Below are 27,095 nucleotides of genomic sequence, written 5' to 3' on the forward strand. Positions count from 1 at the left end.
GTGTAGGGTAGAGGGATTAGTGGGGTGTATATAGGGTTATGGGGTTAGAGCCTGGGTAAGATGCTCTGTCGGAGAATTGGTGCAGTCTTGATGGGCTGAATGGCCTTTTCTATGCTGTAAGGGTTCTATGATTCTATGATAAGAAGCCTGACCAAATCATAGGCATGGGCAACTTTGGCAAAAGGGTTTTAATGTGGATAAATGGAGACAGATTAATGTATATAAGGAGCCAGTAATAGTAAATATACGTAGAACAAAGAGTTTTATTTTAAGTAGGCAGCTGAGAAAACCCATTCAGTAAATTCCTTTCCTCAAAAGAGCAACACAACCAAAATTTCATTACGTTAAAGGAAACAAAGTGCTTTAAGTAACCTACAATAAGAAAATCAGAGAAAAAATGGTCAATTGCAACCATTTGTTAGTCTCACAAGTAGGCTTACATTGACACTGCAATGAAGTTATTGTGAAAATCCCCCAGTCGTCACATTCCAGCGCCTGTTCAGGTACACTAAGGGAGAATTTAGCATGGCCAACGCACCTAACCAGCACACCTTTCAGACTGTGGAAGGAAACCCATGCAGGCACAGGAAGAACATGCAAACTGCGCAGACAGTGACTCAAGCCAGGAATCGAACACAAGTCCCTGCGCGCTGTGAGGCAGCAGTTCTAACCACTGTGCCACTGTGTCTGTGTGGAGTTTACACGTTACCCTGTGTCTGCGTGGATTTCTTCTGGTTTCCTCCCACAGTCTGAAAGGTGTGTTGGTTATGTGCATTGGCCATGCTAAATTCTCCCTTGGTGTACCCGAACAGGCACTGGAGTGTGGCGACTAAGGGTTCAGAACACTCAGGGAGCATTCTTCCTCATTAGTATATTCATGGATCCTACATGAAGGAAAAGAAAATGGGATGTGGTCTAAAATGGGCCTTCGATTTGCTATAAGCCCTGTTGGTACTGGTGGCAAAAATCAATTTCACCTCCATTACCTATTGGCTCACCAGACACTTTCAGTGATGATTTTGGCTTAATGTTTATTTATTAGTGTCACAAGTAGGCTTACATTAACGCTGCAATGAAGTTACTGCCCATGGCATGAGGAAGTGGGGAGCTACTCTAAACCCCATCTGAGTGGAATTGTACTGGCGGCTTGGGAGATGCTCTCAGGCCTGGAGAATACAGTCCTGGTCCTGATAATCACATTCAAATTGTATTAAAGATAGACTAAAATGACTTATCTAGTCTTCCCGCTGGTTTCCAGCGTGGTCCCGACCGCACCTGCTTTCTGGCAGTGAGAGACGCGCAGATACGTCAGGAACACGTGCGAATCCCACGAATCGGCGCATGCGCACGTTTCCCGACCCAACCCACCAAAAATTAGCAGGTCAGAATGGGAGAATTGCCCCTGAGTGTCAGGAACTAGAACTAAAAGGTTTTTTCATTGTTCTAGCAGTACCCTATGCATCTACAGCAAATGACCAAGATTCCTTTGACAGCACCTTCCAAACATTTTTATTTGATTAGATTTATTATTATCTCATGTATTTTGTACAGCGAAAAGTATTGTTTCTTGTGCACTGTAGAGATAAAACATACTGTTCATACAATACATCGGGGAGAAGGAAAGGGGAATATAGTTTACAGTCATAGCTAGGGCGTAGAGAAAGATCAATTTAATGTATGGTTGGTTCATTCAAAAGACTGGTGTAGCAAGGAAGGCGCAGTTCTTGTGTTAGTTGGTATGTGATCTCAGAACTTGGTATCATTTTCCCTATGGACGAAGGTGGAAGAGAGTATGTCTGGGTGCATGGGGTCCTTAATTATGCTGGCTGCTTTTCTGAGGCAGCGGGAAGTGTAGATTCCCACTGCCTCGGAAAAGGCAGTGGGCGGCACGGTAGCACAGTGGTTAGCACTGCTGCTTCACAGCTCCAGGGTCTTGGGTTCAATTCTTGGCTCAGGTCATTGTCTGTGTGGAGTTTGCACATTCTCCTTGTGTCTGTGTGGGTTTCCTCCGGGTACTGCAGTTTCCTCCCACAGTTCAAAGATATGCAGGTTAGGTTGATTGGCCATGCTAAGAAATTGCCCCTTAGTGTCCAGGGTAGCTGAGGTTAGAGGGATTAGTGTGTATAATATGTAGGGATATGGGGGTAGGGCCTGGGTGGGATTGTGTTCTGTGTGGACTCGATGGGCCGAAGGGTTTCTTTCCACATTGTAGGGTTCTATGGTTCTAGATTGGGTCAATGGACCCGTACCACCTGGAAAGAAAAGGGCAGCATATACATGGGAACACCACCACCTGCAAGTTCCCCTTCAAGTGACACACCATCCTGACTTGGAACTACAAGGGTGTTCTTTCACTGTTAATAAGTCAGAATCCTGGCGTTTTAACAGCACCGTGAGTGTACCTACAGCACATGGACTGCAGTAGTTAAAGAAGGCAGCTCACCACCACCACCAAGGGCAATTGCCCTTGGGCAACAAATGCTGGCCTACCCACATTGCGTGAAAGGAATCTCATGGGCGTGTTTGTTGTTTTAATCATGAAACCATGACACAATATCCCTGTGTAATTCCAGTGTTTCTCACCCCCTGGGCAAAGCGTAATGAGACAAAGACGGCACGAAAAAGGAGGCTGGAGAATGATGTGAGACGAGAAATGGAAATATTACAGCAGTTCTCAAACGAGAAGTCTAACCCAATTGACCAGTATCTGCTGAGTGGTGATGAGAAGGTGAGAAACTCAATGTAAGAATACATTTAAATGCGTTTTTTTTTCACCAAGCCAAACTGGTGTTGCCCTGCTAAAACATTTAAGTGGCATGGTGGCACAGTGGTTAGCTGGGTTCTGGCTTCAATTCCAGCCTCGGGTCACTGAATAGGTGGAGTTTGCACGTTCTCCTGGTGTTTGCGTGGGTTTCCTCCCACACTCCAAAAATGTGCAGGTTAGGTTGATTGGCCATGCTAAATTGACCCTAGTATCAGGGGATTAACAGGGTAAATATGTGGGGTTATGGGAATAGGGCCTGGGTGGGATTGTGCAGACTCGATGGGCCGAATGGCCTCCTTCTGCACTGCAGGGATTCTATGAACCTGAATCCTGCAGCTTCCATCTGAATATAGAAGAATAAAATTATATAGGGTTTTTCCAATCTCCTGTCATAAATTAAGCTGAAGATCAATGAAAATCCAGGAAAAAGTTCAGAAGCGGCTGGTTGCCCACTTTCTCCAAGGTTTCTACAGATCTTCCACTAAAGTTATAGCAGGAAGTTTGACCCCATATTATGTAATAGTTTTCACCCTCTTTAGTTGTCAAACATTGTATTTGGATTGCGGGAGGAACGGGCAGGATTTTCTGGCTGCGCTTGCCCCCAAAGTTGGCGGATCCCACCCGAGGTCAACAGATCTTTGCATGGTCCATGTCCCAAGCAGCCTTGCGTTAACACTGCAATGAAGTTACTAGGAACAATTACCGTGATGGGCGGGATGGGAAAATTCTGCTGGGGTATGTGATGGAGACACTGAAAGGCAAGGCACATTGTGGCTATGACAGCGCCCTTATGGGTGGACATACTTCAAGCATTTGCATTAGGATCACAGTGGAACCTCTGGGTCAGTGTGACAATCGCACAAAAATGGTGGAGATCAGGATTTCCGGTTTCAGACCTCTGTCAACATTTTCATCTTTTGACTTAATAGAGGCATATAAGATGATGAGGATTAGATAGGGTGGACAGTGAGAGCCTTTTTCCTCAGATGGAGATGGTTAGCATGAAGGGACATAGCTTTAAATTGAGGGGTGATAATTATAGGACAGATATCAGAGATAGGTTCTTTACTCAGAGTAGTAAGGGCATGGAATGCCCTGCCTGCAGCAGTAGTGGGCTCGCCAACATTAAGGGCATTTAAATGGCCATTGGATAAATATACAGATGATATTGGAATAGTGTAGGTTACATGGGCTTTAGATTGGTTTCATAGGTCCACCTAAATCTCTCATCTTTGGACTCTAAGGGACAATTTAGCATGGCCAATCTACCTAACCCGCACAAATTTAGACTGTAGGAGGAAACTGAAACACCCGGAGGAAACCCACGCAGACACTGGGAGTTCATGCAAACTTCACACAGTCACCTGAGGCCAGAATTGAACCTGGATACCTGACCCTGTGAGGCAGTGCTAACCACTGTGCCACCCTGGTGGCCTGGTATCCCAAATTCAAGTCATCCCTCTCTATTGTGCTGAAAACATTATTAATTAACAGAACCAGTCCTCCACCTTTTCCTTGCTTCCTGTCCTTCCTAAATGTTATGTACCCCTCAATATTCAGGTCTCAATCTGTTATCCTGCAGCCATGTCTTTGCAATGGCTACCAGGTTACATTTATTTATTTATATTCTATTCCTATTTATAAATTCATAAGTTTTGTTTTGAATGCTACATGTATTTGATACAGGGCCTTTAGATTTGTGCTTTCATTATATTTGTAACCTCTTGTTTTACCTGCTAATTTATCCTTAGATTTGTAAGACATTGACTAGGTTAGGATTATTTTCACTGGACGAATGTGGGGGGGATTTCATCAAGACATAAAATTCTAACAGGACTAGACAGGGTAGATGCAGGGAGGGTGTTCCCAATGGTGGGGATGTCCAGAACCAGGGGTCACAGTCTGAGGATACAGGGTAGATCAGTAAGGACGGAGATGAGGAGACATTTCTTCACCTAAAGAGTGGCGAACCTGTGGAATTCATTACCACAGGAAGTCGTTGATGCCAAAATATTGAATGTATTCAAGAGGTAGCTAGATATAGCACTTGGAGCAAATGGGATCAAAGGTTATTGGGGGAGAGTAGGATTAGGCTATTGAGTTGGATGATCAGCCATGATCATGATGAATGGCGGAGCAGGCTCGAAGAGCCAAATAGCCGCCTCCTGCTCCTATCTTCTATGTACTCTCTATCCTTCCTGTCATGGTGCGTTTATCATTTCCCAGGTTAAATTGAATCTATAATGTAGAAGGAGGCCATTTGGCTCATCGAGTCTGCACTGACGACAACTCCACACATTTACCCTCCTAATCCCTCTGACACTAAGGGGAAATTTATCATGGCCAATCAATCCAACCAGCACATCAATGGGCTCTGGGAGGAAACTAGTGCACCCGGAGGAAGCCCATACAGACAAGGGGAGAATGTGCAAACTCCACACAGACAGTGACCCGAGGCTGGAATTGAACCTGGGTCCCTGGCACTGTGAGGCAACAATGCTAAACACTGTGCCATCTGTCTCCCTTACCTTGCTTCTACTCTTTGATGTAGCACATTTTCCAAAATTTGATCCTTTGTCCTCACTATTTTGTTTAAAATCCTCTCTACCTTCCTGGTTATGCGGTTCACCAGAACACTGGCCCCAGGTATAGACTGTCCTAACAAAACGGTCCCCACATTCCACAGTTTTGGCTCCATTAACTGGAACCCACTTTGACCACACCTGTCTTCGAGCCTTGCATAGAACAAGAATAATTTTAGGAATTATTCCAATCAGTATATAAACGTATCATATGGTGTGATTGTAATCAGGAATTCAGATGCACCCGTTCAGGTCCCTGCTTATGTCTTTTTGTGTGCTGTGTCCCAATTGACATTTCCCTTGCAGATTGGCCAGCGTCTGCGGATCTGCTGCAATCCTTCCAGTGGCCATGCTTCTATGATGGTGTTGGATTAATCTCAGTTGAACTGGCAGTCAAGTAGGGTCCCAGTAATTTGTGACCACGGAGGAGAAGGAAATTAGCTAGAATTTGTTCTCCTGATCATAAGGGATGAACGTACAATTCAGTTTGAGCTCTGACGGGCCAGTGGAAAGATATGAGGGATGCTGGAGAATTGAAGACCAGTGTGGGTCAATGGCAGGAATTTTACCAGGGCGGCGAGGCTCGCAGAACAGCATTCTCCATTGGCTTCAGGCGGGATCTTACAAGCCTCGGGCAGGTGAGGTAGTAAAATTGCGTCAAATGTCTTCAGGAGGAATGAGATGAGGAAGGCATGGGGAAAGCAGTTGAAAGCAGTATTAGTTCCAACCTTACCTGCAATCTCTGTTTCAGATAATTGTCTGCTCCTACTTTGCACATCATCTTGCCGTCTTCAACTTGGAGACTGAGTCTCACATCCAGACCCTTGAAGACCGGACATCCATGTTGTTCCTGCATATTGCTGCATTGACGTACAGCGGCAGCTATCTGGTGCTGTCAAATTACAATGATGCTGAGAAAGTTAGTTATGTCACTTTGTGGGACTTGCAGACTGGGAAGGTAAAAACGTTCATTTCTTTATAGCTCTTGTAGTTTGTGAAGGATGTGGTTAGCATCTTCGAGGATCTTTTCACATTTAGGAAACAGGGTTCTTTCCTTATCTCATTAGTCAGATCACGGTCAACATATTCACCCGAAATCTAAAAATTACCGATGCTGAAAATCTGAAATTTAAAAATAAGGAAATGTTGGGAACACACAGTAGGTCTGGCAGCATCTGTGGAAAGAGAAACAAGAGTTAATGCTTCAGGTTGTGAACTTTGGTCACCACTTGAAACCTTGGGCAGGATTTTTCAGATCAAGGGGCTTTCTTGCCCCACCACTGAAAAGATTGGTGGTGAGCGGATCTTGGCCCATGTTGGCAGCACCACAGCCATTTAATGCTGAGTGTGGTGTTAACTGACTAGCGACTTCACTTCACTCTGGGGGACATCAACTGGCCAAAGGCTCGAGCACCTCAATTGTGCCAGGAATAGACCCTGCAGCCTACAGAAGGCAGATTGAAGATAATTAATTATAGTATCTTCAAAGATGGACTACTACCAAGAAGCTTAATGAATGAACCGTTTACTAAGGTAAGAAACTATTTACAGAGAGCGATATAAGGGCTAACATATTATATGATTCCAGACTCCTTACTGCAGGGAAAACTCACACCCAGCCCCAGGATCCATGCGCTGTGACCCGATTGGCCAAATGGGTCACATAACCCTGCAAGAATTCACCGCTTAAAGGGAACCCTACCACATTAACAAAATATAAAAATGATATTGATGGAAGGGAACAGAAGAACATAAGTAGAAACAGGGGTAGGCCATTCAGCCCCTTGAGCCTGCTCTGCCAATCAATAAGATCATGGCTGATCTGATGTAGCCCATAACGCTTGATTTCCTTGCCAATCAAACCCTTCTGAGGTAATCGCTGGGGCTCCTGGGTCTCCCTTCCCTATCTGCAGCCTCCTCTTCGAATTAAAAAACGCTCCCCCGCAACCACCACCCTTCCAGGTTGCCATTACAATGCTGCCTGCATTCAGCCAGTGGCCTTCCCACCAGACAGGGTGGGGTTCAATGCGACATTGGCAAAATACCAATGGATGGTAAAGCGGTCCTTAACAAGTCATTTGAATATTTTAAATTGATCTCCAATCTCCTTATGATGGGAGATCTATCCAGAGCTGTCCAAAGTTAGTAAAGTTCCCCAGCGATAGATTGTGAGTGGAATCAATCCAGTCGTGGTGCCACACACCCCCCACACCACTCGAGTTTTCCCCCACCCTTCCTGTCCATTGTGAGCCGACAATCCCACTTTGTGCAGGATGGTAAAATTTTCCCCATTAAATATGTGTCCCTCTGCTCAGATGCTGCCAGACCTGATGAGTATTTAAAACATTTTTAATTTAAATTTCAGTCTATTCAAAAGCGGGTACCTTATTTCACGTATAGGCTAGTGAAAGAAGCATTGCATTTGGCTGCCCGGTGTCACAACAGTGCTAAATATTTTGTAAAGGATAAGTGGATCATTGCTGGCAGCCATTTTCTTGACCCAACTGGAGAGAAATAGAAGGGGAAGTGGGGTGGGGAGAAATGTTTTGGGAATGCTTCTGAAAGTCTGGAGGAAATGTAAAGGAAAAATTAGTTGCAAAGGAAAAGAAAGTGCAGTCTTGACTGTGACCTCCAAGTCAGAATGTTGTGGTTTCATGCCCCATTCCCAAGACTTGAGCACATATTTGGGGCAGACACTTCAGTGCAATAGCTAACATTGTCAGAGGTTTTTTCATTGAACCCAGACCTCATTGATTCTCTGGGTTTAATGTAAAACACTTCACTGTCTCATTCTAAGACGACAAGGTGTCCTGACTCAACTCTGTCCCTTATCCAACACCTTCGAAATAAATTGGCCAGTCGTGAATCCCACTGTTGTTTGTGGAGAACTTGCTGTGATTCTCTGTTACAACAGTGACCACGATTACATAGTGGTTCATTAGTCAGAACATTGAATACAGGAGTTGGGACATCTTGTTGAAGTTGTAGAAGACATTGGTAAGGCCATACTTGGAATACTATGTATAGTTCTTGTCGCCTTATTGAAAGGATATATCAAACTAGAAAGAGTGCAGAAGAGATTTATTAGGATGCTACTGGAACTTGACAGTTTGAGTTATGAGAGGCTGGATAGACTGGGATTTTTTTTTCTCTGGAGCATAGGAGGCTGAGGGGTCTATAAAATAATGAGGGACATAGATCAGCTAGATACTCAATATATTTTCTCAAAGGTAGGAGAATCTAAAAATAGAGGGCATAGGTTTAAGGTGAGAGGGGAGAGGTATAAGAGTCCAGAGAGGCGGTGAGTGTCTGGAACAAGCTGCCAGAGTTCGTAGTAGAGGCAGGTACAATTTTGTCTTTTGAAAAGCGTTTAGACAGTTACATGGGTAAGATAGGTATAGAGGGATATGGGCAATTGTTTTTAGTTTAGGGATTTTAAAAAAAAGGATGGCATGGATAAGTTAGGCCAAAGGGCCTGTTTCTATGCTGTAAACCTCTATGACTCATTGACCACCGAGCACTTTGGAATGTCCTGAGGACATCTACGGCACTAGAAATTTTTCTTTGACTTTCAGTTAGATAAAGATGGCAGAATTCTTATCAATTGTAAAAGTCAATAGTCATTTGGAGAGGACATTAAGAAAGGGCATTATTTGAAACAAATGTGGGAGTTTTTCTCAATGCCCTGGATGACATTACTTTATTAATGAAGGTGCATTTGCCAGTGGTTTGCCTTGCAGTATCCAAAATGTCTGCCATGTAATAATATTCATAACACTGAGTCATTTGTTTTGTATGAAATAAGAAACACTTGTGTTTCCATGGCTCTTTTCATGACCACTGGAGGTCTGAAATGCTTTGCAGAAAATGAAGTACTTCTGAAGCATAGTTACTGTTACCAGGTCGGAGATATTAGTATGTAAACAGCAAACTCCCACAAACAGCCACATGATAATGACCAGATAATCTCTTTTTGTGATGTTGATTGAGAACAACAGGGATATCTCCTGTACTCTTTTTCAAAATACATCCATTTGGATCAGGCAAATGGAACCTTGGTTTAATTATACATTTGAAAAATGGCATCTCTTAACATTTTTGAAAATAATGCATTAGTGTGTATCATGAACAGAATACATTTTAGATCTCTTAATGCGGAATGTGGAAAGAAGTGCCTTTTTCCTTACCCCTGGAGTGTGTACGCCAATTAAATTATTCAGCAGCAAGCTTTCGTGAGTTCAAAATAAAGAAGGTTATTCATATTCAGATACTTACCTGAATTAACACAAAGTTACACATTCAATCTTACGCACACACTCACTCTAACATGGATTGGGGAGGCAGTTATGATACAATGGGGCTTGATAAAGGCCATTGATATTCAACCCTCCCTCTTGACCAGTATGAAACATGGAGACAGGCAGTCTGGAAACTCCAAAGTCTTTAGGTATTGATCCATCCTCAAACAAGATATGTGAATTTCACAAATACACACATAAAGATCAAATACATATAAATATATTAGTTAATTCAGTCATTGATTTATGATTTGCAGTCTCCATCATGACAGGCCTTTGGTTTGCTGCATAGCTTTGGTGATTTAAATAAAGTTGAAGTGAGGATCTTGTGAAATGAAGGGTTCACAGCATGTTGCAAGGTCTCTTGTAGTCAAATATCTGTGAGGTTGATTCTCAGGTGAACTTTGAATCTGGAACAGATTTGGCCACAAGATAATCTATAGCTAGTTGCAGTCTAGTTCTCAGATTGGCTGATGACTGGTGGTTCTCATTAATCTGCTGGGTGCTGGTACAGTAAGGATGCAATCCTTGAAACCAAATTTGCCCACACGACTGCTGGATTAACACTTCTGAGGCCCTCCTACTTTAGCGTGGATTGGGGAGGCCATCATGACAATGCGGGAGTTGATAAAGGCCTTTAAGTTTCAATCCTCTCTTTTATCCAGTATGAAACATGGAGACAGGCAGTCTGGAAACTCCATAGTCTTTAGGCATTGATCCATCCTTAAACAATAAGACATGAATTCTACAAATGGCTGTAAGGGGCCCTCCACATGTCCAGATTTAGAACAAAGAACAACCTAGCACAGGAAACAGGCCCTTCGGCCCAACGAGCCCACGCCACCATCTTAACAAAGCATTTTCCTACACCTACCTTGCCCTTTGTGTATGCTAATGGTACCCCTATTGTAACCAGATTCAGGGGAGAATAGTGTAGGGTCAGTTTGGTACACCAATCAGCCTAAAAGCACATCTTTGGGGTGTGGGAGGAAACCGGAGCACCCGGAGGAAACCCACGCAACCACAGGGAGAATGCGCAAACTCCCGCCAACACCGGCCCAAATCCATGTATCTGCACAGCTAGCAGTGATAGTCACTGAGATGTTGTGGTGCCCGTCTGCTGGTCCAGGTTTAAGCACACAACACGACGCGAAGTACTAGGCCACTCTCAAAACATCCAAGAGCAGCCCACGCACAACCCACCGTTTAATTAGGTAATTACTGAAAACTTGATACTGTTTGTAAATCAAATGCCTAACATCATATGATTTGTGGTAGCCTTCTTAACAAATTGTTTGTGTCTAAATTTTAAAAGTGTTGTCTGAAAGCTCACAATATGACATGCCTGTACTGTGCATGACACATGTCAACCTTCATATTTATGCTCAAGCGTGGAGTAGGGCTTGAACCCTACTCTGAAGTAAGTATTGTGATCAACTGAGTCACAATTGATATTGTGCTGCATCTGATTCTATGTTTTGTGTCATGAATGTGAATGCATTCAGATGTAGAAAGGTGATATACAAGTACAAGTCATATAAGCACATACATTCTAACAGATGGAAAGATAAATGCAACAATTGTTTGTTGACAAACAACATTTTTTTTCTTAATTATGTTTTATGTTCAGGTCAGGAAGCGTTTAAAAAATGAACCAAATGTCTGTTGCATTGCAATCACGAGCACTGCTGACCGAATTGTGTTTGGCGTGGTAAAAGCAAACAGGTAATTAGTAAGCTTCACTTTGACAACTCAAAATGTTTCACCAGTTGGTTCAAAAGCAATTAAACATGACAAGCATTTTCTCCAGCATGCAGCCAGTGTGGCAGGGCAAATGGACAAGGAAGGCATAATGGCAAGAAGAGCATTTTGACTAAATCGTTAGACTTAAACTGTGAACATTACAAGCAGGGGTTTGGTGGGTCTACGTGAAGAGCTGTGATCTGCCCTGCTGTAAACCAAGTGAAATTAGATTGGACAGCTCTTTTTAACTGACTCAATGGCCCTCTTGTGTTTTGCAAACTTTTTAGGATTTCTATGTGTGTGACTTAGAGGAGAACCTGTAAGGTGTTTATAAAATGGGGATGAGCAGCATATCAGCCATGATCAAATGGCGGAGCAGATTCAATGGGCCAAATGGCCTAATTCTGCTCCTATATCTTATGAACTTGGCTGTTCGTAGGCACTTGTTGTCCTTTTTCTACTAGATGGAAGATATTGGAGATTTGGAAACTGCTGCTGCCAAAGGAGCCTTGGCAAGTTGCTGCAGTGTATCCTGTAAATGGTGCACACTGCTGCCAGAGTGTACCAGCAGTGGAGGAGGTCCATATTTAGGCTCTTGGATGGGTGCCAGAGGTATGGATAATTCTGGAACACAAGACTTCAGCATTGTATTCAAAACGCTGGGGGCCCATAGCCTTTACAGTGTGCAGTAAATGCTCAGCCATTTGTTGATATAATTTAGAATGAACAAAAATTGGCTGACAACTTGCATCTATAACATTGAAACCTCAGGTGAAGCCCAGGGCGCATCATCCGCTTTGCATTTTGCACTTCTGGCTAAAAACACTTGCAAATGTTTCAGTCTCATCTCTGTCCCTGCCTGAGCTCATCTGTGGCCGAAGCACTCATCCATGCCTTGGTTACCTCTAGAGTTGACAACTCCAACACTCTTGGCCACCAACCACTCCCCCTAAATTTGAGATCATCCAAAATTCTGCTGCCCCCTGCTTTTATTCCCTGTTCACCCACACCTGTTCCCACTGATCGATACTGCCTTCCAGTTAATGATTGAATTTGAAAATTTGCACTCGTTTTCAAATCCTTTCAAGGCCGTGACCCCCAATGCTGTAACCTCCTCCAGTCCCCCCAGGATAAATATACTCCTCCAATTATAAACTCTCAAATATCCCAATTTTAATCATTCCACCTTTCAGGTGCCTCGATTCTAAGCTCTGGAAGCCTGTCTCTAAAACTCCTATTTCCTTCTTTAATAGTAATAAGTTTCACAACACCAGGTTAAAGGCCAACAGGTTTATTCGGAATCACAGGCTTTCAAAGCACTGCTCCTTCATCAAGTTCGTGATTCCAAATAAACCTGTTAGACTTTAACCTGGTGTTGTGAGACTTCTTACTGTGCCCACCCCAGTCCAACGCCAGCATCTCCACATCACAGCTTTACTTAGAACATCCCTCTTTGATCATTTGCTCTAATACCTCACCTGCTACAGGCTCAAATTCTGCTTCAAAACCCCGTGAAGCGTATTTACCTTTAATATAGTAAAACAAGTTGTCTCTGCTGCAATTAAATCGTGTTCACTTGACTTCATCTGTCGAATTAGATTATCCTTTGCTGCCTTCTATTGGTGACAGATTCAAATTGCAAATATTTTAAAGACAGACAGCATCACAGAACCGGGCAGCGCAGAAAAGATTCTTCAGCCCATTGAGACTGCACCGACAAGTCGCACTATTCCCATTTGCCAGTACTTGTTCCATATTATAGATTATGATAGGTTAGGTTGATTGGCCATGCCAAATTGACCATAGATACACAGGTTAGAGAGAATTAGTGGGTAAAATATGTAGTTTGGGGGTAGGGCCAGGGTGGGATTGTAGTCAGTGCAGACTCGATGGGCCAAAGGGCCTCTTTCTGTACTGTGGGATTTCTATTTCTGTTTCTATATTTCAAATGCTCATCTGAGAAAATAAATGAAAGCAGTGTTGGGACTTCTCTGTTGTATGTTGGAGACCTGCACAGATTGTGATGGACATGTTCTATGAAGCATAATCATTCAATCCAATTCCAGATTCCTATATATTTACATTTTTTACAAAGGCTGTTAAACTGCTGGCTGATATCATTGTACCAGACTGGTACTGTACCATCTCCATATTATTATTGACCAGGGAGTCCTCAGGCCTACCACACACCCGTTACACTCTGTGTCCAAGTAGTGTATCATACAAGGTTCCTGAAATGGAAATGAGCAGTTGGCCAGCATTGCTTCCAGATCTGTTGCCACCCGAAAGGATGCTGTTCAGCCAAAAGATGTTCTCAGCGCATCATGCATGTTCTTCCAGGGATATCACTAACTTGATAATAAACTGACTTTGACTTTGTGTTTCGCTATGCAGCTGGTTCACTCAAACACAGAAGTGACCAGCCTTCTAGATTGGCAATCGTCATGCTCCAGCATCAGGGGTCACAACGTGAATCCTTTGATTTGTACACACATGCCAAGTCAACAGGTAATGAGCTTTTCTTTCTCCTCCCTTTTTCTGAAAAGGCTGAAAGTGTGGGACCCATTCAGAAAAGGCCACAAGACTATTCCAGGATATGAGACCCTTAACTTTACAACAAACAGTATCGCACATTTGACAGATGGTGGATCAAAAGCTATTCTTCTGGCAGGTATGTGCAACTAATCCCTCCAAAAAATTGTATACCAGGCTTTAACCATGCTTTTTGGGATCAAGTTTTCCCTTTCCCCACCAAGCATTTTAAATTTACATCGATCTACAAAACACTTAACTAATTCATAGTTGTAAGATATCTGTCTAGGTCTCAGTTAATAGGTGTAGAAAGAGAGCAATATCTTACCCGTTGAAGAGTTTGGAGAACAGCTCTTCTGTGTTTCAGGCACCCCATTTCTTCATTCTGTGCTGCCCAATAGTCAATGGAATTGGATACTGTGTATGAGCACACACTGGACACTGGCAACTCCAAAGTGGTGGACTGCAGGCATTTCACCAAACAATGATCAAGTTTAATAGCCTTTAGCACAATATGAAGAGATAAAACTTGTAAAAGTGAATTATCTGCACTGGATTCATTTGTTAATCTACTTGCTATGAGCCAATTAGGGAAGCAAGAAATGACAGAGCTCCGTACTGTGATGGTGGTAAAGTGGTGATCTGTAGCAGTGGCTCTCCATAGCGGGAGATAACTTAAATGACAATGCCTTAGTTAGGAACAAACAAAACTCAGCTATCATTGGGCATCTCTGATCCATCTCAGAGCAGCTAGACCACTAATAGAGGTTAGTTGGATAATCTGTATAATGAGATTACCTCTTCAAATGGAAAAGACATGTGGAAATAAAATACCAACTTCAAAAAAATTCTGGTCTCGAGTCCCTCATTAAATGAAACTCTGGTTCCAAAATATCTTCATACCTCCTCCCAGATGAGCAGCCCTACAACCAGAGGGCTTTTCAATCCACCAGATGGACCGTACAGCATCCTCAGGCAAGGCTAGGGGAGGTGGGGTCTGCTGCCTAATCAACACCTTGTGGTGCCTAGACGTAACACTGACAAGTTTCTGCAACCAGATGTAGAATACGTGAGGCTAAAATGCCACCCCGCTACCTTCTGCACGAATTCACCTCCATTATCCTGATGGCAGTTTACATCCCACCCCATGCAGACGGGAAGATTGTGCTGGACAAAATATACACCATCACAAAAAGGTTTGAGATGAAACATCCTGAGGCCTTGTTCAGCGTGGCTGGGGACCTCAATCAGGCCAAGCTCAAGAGTGTACTATCAAGATATCACCAACATGTCTCCTGTTCCACCAGAGGCCCAAACATCCTGGATCACTGCTACACAAGTATCAAACATACCAATCACTCTTTTGCTCTCCCACACTTTGGCTGTGCTCCTGCTCCCAGCTTAGAAGCAAAAACTGAAGTGGGAGAATCCATCAAAGAAAGTTGTGCAATGTTGGTCTGAGGAAGCAGACGGTCTCCCATGGGACTGCTTAGACAGTGGTCAGTATTTCAAGACTCTCCAACCAACCTGAACAAGCACGTCATGTCAGTAACTGCCTTTATTAGTAAGACTGTGTGCCAAAGAAGCAAATCCACGTGTTTCCCAACTGGAAACGGTGGATGAATAGGGTACACACTGCTTGCTGAAGTCCAGGTCTGGGGTGTTCAAGTCAGGCGACCCTGACCTCTTTAAAAAAAGCCATACATGATCTAAGGAGCTCCAAAGATTCCAGAAGACAGTACCAGACCAAGTTAGAGCCCCAGGCTAGCCCCACAGACTCCCACAAGGTCTGCAAAGCGTAACAGGCTACAAAATGAAGGCATGTAAAATCATCAGCTCTAACACATCCCTTCCTGATGAGCTCAGTGCATTTGATGCCCGTTTTCAGCAAAACATCAGCGAGCACACACCCTCCACCCCGGATGAACCTGTATGAGGTCACCACTGCAGATGTCAGACCAATCTTTTCAAACATCAAACGGCAGAAAGCGACAGGCTCGGATGGGGCACTCAGATCCTGTGCGGGGTATTGACAGACATCTTCAACCTCTCTTTACAACAATCAGAGGTCCCTACCTGCTTCAAGATGACTATCATTCCGGTGCCAAAAAGAAAACCAAGCCTTAATGACGATCAGCCGATGGCTCTGACATTCATCATTATGAAATGCTTCGAAAGGTTAGTCATGGCATGAATCAATTCCAGCCTCCCAGATTGTCTGGATCCGCTATAGTTCACCTACTGCCGTATCAGATCCACAACAGACACTATCGCCCTTGCCCTGCACTCAACCCTGGAACACCTAGGTTCAAAAACACCTATGTCAGACTCCTACGTATTGATTACAGCTCAGCCTTCAACACAATTATTCCTATGAAACTCATCTCCAAACTCTGTGGCCTGGGGCTCGGCTCCTCCCTCTGTGACGATCCTAACTTCCTAATCCAGAGACCACAATGAGTAAGGTTAGCGACAACACCTCAACACCGATGCCCCACAAGGCTGTGTCCTCAGCCCACTATACTCCTTATACACGTTTGACTGTGGGGCCAAATTCCTCTCCAACTCAATTTTAAAGTTTGCTGATTACACCACTGTAGTGAGTTAATCTCAAACAATGACAAGACAAATTGTGCGGAGGGTGTGGAGAGTCTGCAGAAGGATCTAGATAGGCTGGGCGAATGGGCCAGGAAATGGCAAATGGAATTTAATGTTGGCAAGTGTGAGGTGGTCCACTTTGGTAGGAAGAATGGTAGGAAGGACTATTACTTACGTGGCGAAAAACTGCAGCAGGCGACGGTGCAGAGGGACCTCGGGGTCCTTGTGCATGAGTCGCAAAAACCCAGCTTGCAGGTGCAGCAGGTGGTCAGGAAGGCGAATGGGATGCTGGCCTTCATAGCGAGGGGGATTGAATATAAAAGTAGGGAGGTCTTGCTGCAGCTGTATAGGGCATTGGTGAGGCCGCAGCTGGAGTACTGTGTGCAGTTTTGGGCGCCGCACCTGCGCAAGGATATTTTGGCCCTGGAGGGAGTGCAGAGGAGGTTTACTAGGCTGATACCGGAGTTGAGGGGATTGAGCTATGAGGAGAGGCTGAATAAACTAGGCTTGTACTCGTTAGAGTTTAGAAGAACGAGGGGAGATCTCATTGAGACGTATAAGATGATGAATGGGATGGATAGGATAGAGGTGGAGAGACTCTTCCCGCTCAAAAAAGACAGTAGGACTAGGGGGCACAGCCTCAAGATAAAGGGGAGGTGGTTTAGAACGGAGTTGAGGAGGAACTTCTTCACTCAAAGGGTGGTGAATCTCTGGAATTCTCTGCCCGTTGAAGTGGTGGAGGCTGCCTCGCTAAATATTTTTAAGAAGCGGGTTGATGGGTTCTTGATAAGAGAGGGGATTAAGGGTTATGGGGAGAGGGCGGGAAAGTGGAACTGAGCCACAACAGATCAGCCATGATCTTATTGAATGGCGGGGCAGGCTCGAAGGGCTAGATGGCCTACTCCTGCTCCTATTTCTTATGTTCTTATGTTAAGACAGAAGACAGGAATGAATGGAGAATCTGGTGAAGTGGTATGGTGCCAATAATCTCTCCCTCAATGACAAACAGTCAATTTCAGCAAGCATCGTGGAGAAAATGCCCTGTCTACATGTCCCTGGGGATGAAGTAGATATGGTTAAGAGCTTCAAGTTTTTAAGGTGTCTAGATCCCCAGCAACCTGTCCTGGTCTAGCCTTGCTGACACACTAGTTAAAAAAGCCCACCAGTGCCTCTACTTTCTCAGAAGATTAAAGAAATTTGACATGTCTGCAATGATTTTCACCAACTTTTACAGGAGCACCATAGAAAGCATCCTTTCTGGATGTATCTCAACTTGGTATGGCTCCTGCTCTGCCCAAGACTGCAAGAAACTAGAAAGGGTCGTGAATGAAGCCCAGCCCATCACGCAAAACAGTCTCCCATCCGTTGACCCAGTCTACACTTCCTGCTGCCTTGGAAAAACAGCCAGCATAATTAAGGACCCCACACACCCTGACATACCCTCTTCCATCTTCTTCCGTTGGGACAAAGATACAAAAGTATGAGGGCATTAACCAACTGACTCAAGAACAGCTTCTTTCTTGCTGCCATCAGACTTTTGAATGAATCTACCTCACACTAAGTTGATCTTCCTCTACACCTTTCCTTCCCTATGAATGGTACTCTGACTGTATAGCATGCAACAAATAATACTTCCACTATAGATAAACACATGACAATAATAAATCAAATAAGACTTCTGTCCTCTTCTTCCCGTGATATTTTAATTGGGGAACTCACAACCTCGAACTAATCTGAGAGCCTGTACACAGTTTTTTGACTGTAGAGTATTGTGCTGCAGTTAGCAGCACCTGAATTGGTTGCTTAAATAAGGCATTTCAGGTTAATCAATTCCTTCTCTCTCCTGCCTCAGGTGATGTGAGTATATGGGACCTTGAAGGTGGTAACGTACTATCAGTTTTTACACCTGACAGCGTCATTCAGAACATGACTCTTGCACTCGAAAGCAACCTCATTCTCCTTGGCATGAGCAACACTCCTGTCCTCATCACCTTAAAACTGACATCAAAGAACAAGCTTGAATTAAATTCCACCAGAGGGAATCTGTTTGGAGAAGCATCTAGCAGCAGTGAGGAAGACGACAATTCTATTTAAATCAATGTCACAACCGGGTCCGAGTGTATCTATTCTAAGCATTGGTTGGGCAATTCAGCAGTTGGTGCCATTTTAAGAATATTATCAAATTTTGCAAAATTGCTGACATCGTGCAAGGTGTATAAAGACCCCATGAGTTGTTGCTTGTACTGAAACAAAGCAGTGTCACTGAAATGCAAACACCCTATTTCATTTCAAGACCAGAATTGCATGTTTGCAGAATGAATTTTTGCTGTTCAGTATCTTTTAATTGCCAGATAATTAATTAAACCTTCATTCAGATCAATCTCTTTACATTGTTTGGAATTTCCAAATAAAATCGGCATTAATATACATTAGCTGATGTTCAACATTCAATGTTAGTGAGTTGATTAAGCGCATCATCTTACATTTGCTCTGTGAATGGTTCATTCACACGATCTGTTCCTTTCCCACACAGTAGCACCTGGATCATTTCAATTAATTACATTTTCAATGTCCTCACTTGGGTGTTGAGTGAACAGTTTCTATTTTGTTATCTTCATAGTTCAAAGCAAATTAATGATTGCTATTTTTCTATTTGCAAAGCAATAATCAATCAGCATACTGTACAAGGAATCAATGTAACTGATAGAGTCATGGACTTAACAGCAGCTTGAAGGGACATTGTCACATTTTCCAATGTTCAATATTTCTGAAACAACCAGCATAGCAACTAAGCTTTTCCAGCTTCACAACTCCACTGCAGGCCTTGTGATTTGGTCTATAGTGGAGTGGTTTTTGCATTTTGTTTTAGACAAATTGAGAGATGATCAACACTGATGTTGCTGCACAATCCCACATCTTTTTGCAAGCCATTTTAAATGTCACAACGCCTTAGGATCCATTCCTTGCTGCAGTACTACGGAATATACCTTTAGGATGAACATAAAATGTTATTTGCTTCCTAGCTCCAAGATGTGTCTGCAGGTAGATGGTTGGTTGGGGAGGCTCAGGGACATCACACATGCCAACATCTATACTGATGTTAATAGCTGACTAGGTGCACACAAGCGAGCTGGTGTATGAAAAGTCCTCACGTTTTCCCCATCCTGTGGAGAGATCAGTTGTGGAAAGAGCTTGAATCTCAACATTTTGCTGGCACTGCAGCACTCACAGGTGCCTTGCCACAGAGACGTCATCTATTAACTGTACAGCAAGTCTACCCACTAACAACCCAATCCTATTTGCTCTTGGGAGGAGTGTGTCATGGGCATGCTAGTAATATTGCCCACCCAAATATCCTTGAGCAGTTGGTCCTGAGTCACCTAAAACTGAGTGGCTTGCTAAGCCAATTCAGTGGGCAATTATAGAATTATAAAATATACAGTGCCATTTAATCCATTGAGCCTGCACCAACAACAATTACATCCAGGCCCTAACCCTGCATATTTACTCTGCTACATTCCCTAACATTAAAGGTCAATTTCGCATGGCCAATCCACCTATGCGCACATCTTTGGAGTTAAGAGTCACATGTTGGCCAGACCAAATAAGGATGGCAGATTTCCTCCCCCAAAGCAGGTTCATTACTGACAAGTCTAGCATTTTATTCCAGATTACCATTTCACTAAATTGAGATTTGGTTACTGCTCCCAATTTCACAACCTAAAGATGGTACTGTTATAATTTTTCTACATATTAAGCCATAGGTGTAAACAGATATGAATTCAGCTACTGAAAACATTTCTGCCTGTTCAAAAAAAACTGTTTAAACAAGCATATCTTCACAAATACTGTTGTGGTGCATGACTCTATACACAGTCAAAATTTAGCCATGTTTAATACCATAGTAAAAATGATTGCATAGTTATACATACAATTTAAGCTAATATTCTTATACATGATGACAAGTTATGAAAATCTTTTAAAATGTACAGTCAGCACTACCTTGACTTCCTATCCTTTTTTGATTTTTCTATGCATTTGTCCATAGTCTTTTCAGTTTCACCTCTGCACTTTGGACAGTACCATCTACCTTTTGGCTTGTACGTTAATCCTACACAAGAGAAATGAAACCATTCGATTGGACATTCGTCATTATCACAACCTATCATTTCACCGTAGGACACTTGGTTGCAGAGGCAGTAAGTGGGTTCATTAGGATCAATTGGAAAGTCAATGGGGGAGACTTCCCTTTCCGGTCTAGCTTTCGAGCGCTTCTTCTTTGCAGATTTTGATTTCTTCTCTTTTGGAGGCTCCTCTCCTTCTTCAGTTTCATTACCAATGTGGCACAATTCACGGTTTTCACCGTTTTTCGGTCTACGCAGCCTTCTGGAAGGCCTTTCCATTTGAGACACTTCCATCTTGACTTTCTCGATAGACTTCTCATGTTCCGTTGGGTCCTCGAAACATTCCGAGTGACTATCCATCTCCCTTGCACAATTCTCCACCTGTTCACTCATGTGAGTGACAATCTGAATCTTCTCATCCCCCAGCTCTTGGCTGTTTATTAGCGCTCGCTGGAGATGATGCAGCAGTCGCTTCCTTTGAGCAATGTCTGTTTCCTGCTTATACTTCTCATAAGCATCATCAAGTTCCTTCAATACTTCTGAAACAGGGAAATAAAAATCTATGTTTGCAAGTTAAATAGCAATTAACATGATAAACTACTTTAACATTCATCAGTATCCTGGGCTGTAATCAGTTCCCAGCATATTAAATCAATCTCATTAGACTACATTTGACCCCAATGAGAGAGAAGCAGAGAAGCCTCTTTGTCTTTAAATGGCCAGTACATCTTGTGTTGACATTATGGCCTCTCACTGTCATTGCCACTTGTCTTTGTATACTGAGTCAGTACAAATGTAGCAGTATACACAACAGCCAGCTTCAAAACTTATATCACAAACAGAAAAGTGCATGCATTGGAGAAGACGCAACAAACAGATTTACTAAAATAATACCAGGACGATTAATCAGTCTGGGTCTCTTCTTTGTAGAAAACAGGAGACTTGGGTGGGTGGGGCAGAATACAGTGTTTAAGATTAAGATTATAAAAACATTTGACAGTATAGTTACAGTAAACAAAATCATCTTGCTTAGATTTACAACCCAAATATGGAGAGGGAAATGCATTAGCAGAAGTTAAGCTGGCTTCTAATCTCTACACCCTAGCTATGATTGTAACACTACGTTCTGCACTCTCTCATTTCCTTCTCTATGAATGGTATGTTTTGTCTGTATAGCATGCAAGAAACAATACTGTTCACTGTATGTTAATACACGTGACAATAATAAAATCAAATTAAAATATTTGAACTTCAGAATAATTCACAGCAAAGACAAGAGAGCCTGACATCAGGTCTCTCTCTATCCCCCCCCACCAGGTCGGTCACACCCCCTCTCCCTATATCCCCAACCCCCTCCCCCCAAATCATTTGCTTGCTGTCTCTCTACGCAGCCCCCTCCCCCATTCTCGCTTCCTATCAACCCTTCACCCCCAGGTCACTTGCTCACTCTCTATTCCCCCTCCCCAGGTCATTCGCTCCCCCACCCTCTCTCCTCAAGTCATTCTCTGCACATCCCCTCTGGGTTGCTCGTTCTCCCTCTCTATCCCCCAGGGACTCCCCGTCTCCCTCTATCCCTGGTTGATCAGTCGGAGAGGACGGCACAGTGATTAGCACTGCTGCCTCACTGCACCAGGGACCTGGGTTCAATTCTCAGCTTGGGTCACTGTCTGTGCGGAGTCTGCACACTCTCCCTGTGTCTGCGGTTTCCCCCGGGTGCTCCAGTTCTCTCCCACAGTATGAAAGTCGTACTGGTTAGGTGGATGAGCTATGCTAAAATCTCTTTCAGTGTACCCAAACAAACGCTGGAGTGTAGTGACTACTGGATCTTCAGTCACTTATCTGCAGTGTTAATGTAAACCCACTTGTGACACTAATGAATAAACTTCAAACTCTCCATCTATCCTCAGGTCGGTCTCTCTCACCCTCGTTCCCCCTCCTCCCCCACCGCCCCCCCCGTCTCTCGCTCCCTTCTTCTCATTCCCCCCACTCCCTATCTCTCTCTCACTCTCTGCCTCTTACCCCTCTCCGATCTCTCTCTCCGCCCCACCCTCCCCCAGTCTCTCTTGACCCCCACCACCCCAGATCTCTCTCTCTTCCCCCCGCCCCACCCCGGATCTCGCTCTCTCCTCTCCCCACCACCCCGGATCTCTCTACCTCTCCCCCCACCCGGCTCTGTCTACTTCTCCCCTTCCCCCGCATCTCTCTCTTCCCCCCCGCGATCTCCCTCTGTTCCCCCCCCCACCTTCCCCCCCCGGGTTTCTCTCACCTCGGTACCGGGTGTCGATCTCTCTCAGTCGGGAGACGCTCCGCTGCAGCTCCTGTGGCAGTGCCTCCACACTCTCCAGATAATCCTCCACATAGCCGGAGAGCCGGGCCTTGGGGCACTGTGTGAGGCCGAGCATGGTACCGGGTTCCCGGCTCTGGGCCCAGCCGCTTTCCCCGGATCCAAACAAACTCAGCGCCCTCCCGCACTCTCACTGCGCCTGCGCACTCACTGCCGGCCAGCGCCTGCGCATTGCCGATAGGCGCCTCTGCATTCACACTATCCACTGTGCGCCTGCGAACTCACACCACCCATTTTTGCGCATGCGTATTACACAGCGCTGCGCACCGCCTGAGCGCCTGCGCAGTCACACCATGCACTGCGCGCCTGCGCACTCGCTGCCCCTTGAGCAATTTATTCCTGTCACAAGTAGGCTTACGTTAACGGAAAGAGTTAACATTACATTAACACTGCAATGAAGTAACTGTGAAAATCCCTAGTCGCCACACTGCGAAGTCTGTTCGTGTACACTGAGGGAGAATTCAGCATGGTCAATGGTCCTAACCAGTTGTGGGAGGAAACCCACGCAAACACGGGGAGAATGTGCAAACTCTGCACAGACAGCGACCCAAGCCCAGAATTGAACCCGGGTCTCTGGAGGTGTAAGGCAGCAGCGCTAACCACTGTGCCAGCGTACCCGAACTGACACTGCGCCTGCGCACTCGCGCCACCCACACACGACTTGTGCTGGGCCCAACGCCTCGAAATATAAAATAAACCGCGTCCACACTGAGTCAGGTCATGGAACCCATCGAAGTGATGAATAAAGGAGAAGACGGCAAAGGAAGGGCACGGCATTTGCCCAACGGTCGCTTATGATAACAACGGCGGAGGGTTGCCATAGTAACAGGGAGCGCAGGGTTCGGTTGTAAAAGAAAACAGACATTCTGAGAATGAGCCCCGTTTTGTTCGTGTACCCAGTACACTACCTGCGTAGCTATTAGCTCAGACGGCTGCCCCGCCTGCGGCCCACGCGCTCTGTCCGAGGACCTCTTAGCGCTATCATGTGGAGCTATGCAGACAGGGATGTCGCTTTGAGGCGAAACATTCACTGTCCACGGGTCCGGGGACTTTCCCCTAGGCTGAAATTTGCGAGAAACTAGGTTCTCCGTGGGTAGCCTAGAAAGCAGGTCTTCAGAATGCCTGTATTAATCTGCTCCTGCCAAAGGTATATATAGCCCCAATTACAGAACCACTTTATTGTTGTGGTTGCTTTAACACAATGCAGTGGAGGATACAATAGGGCCACTAGTATCATACCGAACACCTTTTTAAATGCTGCTTATTTGTCGATTTTGAACTTAACAGTACATGCATTGGAAAAGGCCAGATAAACAATACATTATGCTAATTAGGTTTGCAAACTGCCCCGCCAATCAAATCTTACAACTGCAAAATGCTGGAGCTGCTCAGAAATGTGTTTCTGAAACTGCAGTAAGAAGTCTCACAACACCAGGTTAAAGTCCAACAAGTTTATTTGATAGTAAACCCACAAACTTTCAGGGTTTGCCCCTTCATCAGGTGAGTGAAGAGTTCTGGTCTCAAACAAAGCATATAAAGGCATACACAGTTTACAGAATACTGATTAGAATGTGAGTCTTTACAGCTAATTAATTCTTAAAGGTGCAGACAATGTGAGTGGAGATAGCATTAAACATAGGTTAAAGAGTATTGTCTCCAGACAGGACAGTAAGTGAGATGTTGCAAGCCCAGGCAAGTCATGGGGGTTACAGATAGTGTGACATGAACCCAAGATCCCGGTTGAGGCCGTCCTCATGTGTGCGGAACTTGGCTATCAGTTTCTGCTCAGCGACTCTGCGCTGTCGTATGTCGTGAAGGCCGCCTTGGAGAACGTTTACCCAGACACTGGTGTAGAATTAAACCCATCCACTCTGCACTACTTTCTGAAGAGCATCCCATCCAAGCCGTAAATTGAAATGAGTTCCTATTTTCAAGAGAGTATTGGTTTCGGTGAGATTCTTGTAAGGTGGTTTGGGGGCGGGGAGGGGGGTGGTTGGTGTTGTTGCTTTTTTTTTGGTGACATCTTCCATAATCACTCCGCTGAAGTATCCTAGCAAATTGATATCTTGACAGAATCATCTTGCCTGTGGGCACTAAGACAAATTCAACTCTCTGCCTTCTGCAGGCGAGCCAGTTCTGGATCCACAAGGCCAAAGCCCCTTGGATCCCATGCCCTCTCACCTTCTCAAGAAGTCTTGCATGGGGGACCTTATCAAACGCCTTGCTGAAGTCCATGTACACCACGTCCACCGCTCTCCCTTCGTCAATGTGTTCAGTCACATTTTCAAAGAACTCAACTAGGCTCGTAAGGCACGACCTGCCCTTGACAAAGCCGTGCTGACTATTCCTGATCATTCTAAACTTCTCTAAATGCTCATAAATCTTGTCCCTCAGAATCCTCTCCATCAACTTACCAACCACTGAGGTCAGACTCACCAGTTGGTAATTTCCCGGGCTATCCCTGTTCCCTTTCTTGAAAATAGGAACCACATCCGCAATCCTCCAATCCTCCGGAACCTCTCCCATCTCTATCGACGATGCAAAGATCATCACCAGGGGCTCTGTAATTACTTCCTTCACCTCCCACAATAACCTGGGGTACATCCCATCCGGTCCTGGCGACTTATCTATCTTGACAGAATTTAAAAGTTCCAACACATCCTCTTTCTTAGTATCCACATACTCAATCTTTTCAGTCTGCCGCAAACCTGTAGTACAACCTCCCAGATCGCTTTCCACCGTGAATACCAAGGCAAAGTACTCATTAAGCACCTCTGCCATTTCTTCCGGTTCCACACAGACTTTTCCCCCTTCACCTTTTATAGGTCCTATCCCTTTTCTCATCCTTTTACTCTTCACAAATTTGTAGAATGCCTTGGGATTCTCCTTAATTTTACCCACCAAGGCCTTTTATTTTAGTAATTTCTTGCTGCCTGTACTGCTGAGTGCAAGATGAAAAGCTTTGATAGCATGTCTCTTTTTTCATCAATATTTGAATGGTTATTCTTCAGGGTGAGACTGAATAGCATCACAAGTTTTTTATGCAGCCTTCTCAAATATAACAGTTGAAACTAATAGTTGGGACCCTTATTATTTGTTATTTATATAAATGATTTGGAGGTGAATGTACAAGGCATGGTTAGTAAGTTTTTGGATAATACTTAATTAGGAGATATCATTGATAGTGAAGAAGGTTATCAAATATCACAGAGGAATCTTGACCAGTTAGGGAAGTGGAGGGGTGAGAATTGGCAAGTGGTTTTCAATACAGATAAATGTGAGGTGTTGCATTTTGGAAAGTCAAACCAGGGTAGGACTTAAACCGTGAATGGTAGGGCCCTGGGGAGTGTTGAGGAACAGAAGGACCTGGGAATACAAGTACATAGTTCGTTGAAAGCATCATCACAGCTAGACAGGGTGGTGAAGAAAGTGCTTAGCACATTGGCCTTCATCAGTCAGGGTATTGAAAAAAGGAGTTGGGACATAAATTGTATAAGTCATTTGCGAGGCCACACTTGGAGTATTGTGTACAATTTTGGTCACACTGTTATAGGAAAGAAATTGATAAACTGGAGAGAGTGCAAAGAAGATTTACGATGATGCCAGGACTGCATTATAGGGAGAGGTTGGCCAGGCTAAGACATTATTCCTTGGAACATAGGAGAATAAGGGGTGACCTTATTGAAGCACATAAAATCACGAGGGACATAGATAGAATGAACGCAAATAGTTTTTTTCCCAGGGTAGGGAAATTGAAAACTAGAGGTCATAGGTTTAATGGAGAGGAAAGATTTAAAAGGGACCTGAAGGGCAACTCCTTCATGCAGAGGGTGGTGCGTGTATGAAATGAGCTGTCAGCGAAAGTGGTTGAGGTTTAAAAAGCATTTAAAAAGCATTTGGATAAGTACAGGATGGGAGAGGATTAGATGTATATGGGTCAAATGTGGTCAATTGGGACCAGCTGGGAGGGCACCATGGGCTGCTTGGCTGAAGGGCCTATTTCTGTGCTGCATTGCTGTATGACTCCATGGCTCTAATTCTGCCGCACCAAATTTTCTAGTTGGGCTGTAGACAATTCAATGTTGTAGTTGGATTTCAAGACAGTTTAAT

At 44.2% G+C, this 27,095-nt stretch overlaps 2 protein-coding genes across 2 annotated transcripts; one reads left to right on the plus strand and one right to left on the minus strand.

The window, feature by feature from the left end:
• The first annotated feature begins 2,618 nt into the window (after window positions 1–2,618).
• Window positions 2,619–18,700, plus strand: LOC145343285 (uncharacterized). The gene is made up of 5 exons (XM_080189427.1): window positions 2,619–2,728; window positions 6,098–6,304; window positions 11,275–11,369; window positions 13,934–14,058; window positions 18,370–18,700. Exons 1-5 carry the CDS (start codon window positions 2,654–2,656, stop codon window positions 18,609–18,611), a joined length of 744 nt encoding a protein of 247 aa, XP_080045553.1. The 5' UTR covers window positions 2,619–2,653; the 3' UTR covers window positions 18,612–18,700.
• Window positions 18,701–18,840: 140 nt separating this feature from the next.
• ing2 (inhibitor of growth family, member 2) lies at window positions 18,841–24,090 on the minus strand. The gene is made up of 2 exons (XM_080189426.1): window positions 22,908–24,090; window positions 18,841–21,180 (listed from the first exon to the last, which is right to left on the minus strand). Exons 1-2 carry the CDS (start codon window positions 23,041–23,043, stop codon window positions 20,516–20,518), a joined length of 801 nt encoding a protein of 266 aa, XP_080045552.1. The 5' UTR covers window positions 23,044–24,090; the 3' UTR covers window positions 18,841–20,515.
• Window positions 24,091–27,095: the final 3,005 nt, after the last annotated feature.

This window comes from Carcharhinus amblyrhynchos, chromosome 5, assembly GCF_965287045.1.
Source record: "Carcharhinus amblyrhynchos chromosome 5, sCarAmb.v2.hapA, whole genome shotgun sequence".
In the NCBI taxonomy this organism is placed as follows: domain Eukaryota; kingdom Metazoa; phylum Chordata; class Chondrichthyes; order Carcharhiniformes; family Carcharhinidae; genus Carcharhinus; species Carcharhinus amblyrhynchos.

Bases quoted from the DNA above. Each gene is read 5' to 3' on its own strand.
- LOC145343285 (XM_080189427.1), top strand. From the start codon at position 2,654: ATGGAAATATTACAGCAGTTCTCAAACGAGAAGTCTAACCCAATTGAC. The intron at 11,370-13,933 runs GTAATTAGTAAG...TTTTCTGAAAAG, and splicing joins GGCGTGGTAAAAGCAAACAG to GCTGAAAGTGTGGGACCCAT. The intron at 14,059-18,369 runs GTATGTGCAACT...CTCCTGCCTCAG, and splicing joins AAAAGCTATTCTTCTGGCAG to GTGATGTGAGTATATGGGAC.
- ing2 (XM_080189426.1), bottom strand. From the start codon at position 23,043: ATGCTCGGCCTCACACAGTGCCCCAAGGCCCGGCTCTCCGGCTATGTG. The intron at 21,181-22,907 runs GTGAGAGAAACC...TCCCTGTTTCAG, and splicing joins GATCGACACCCGGTACCGAG to AAGTATTGAAGGAACTTGAT.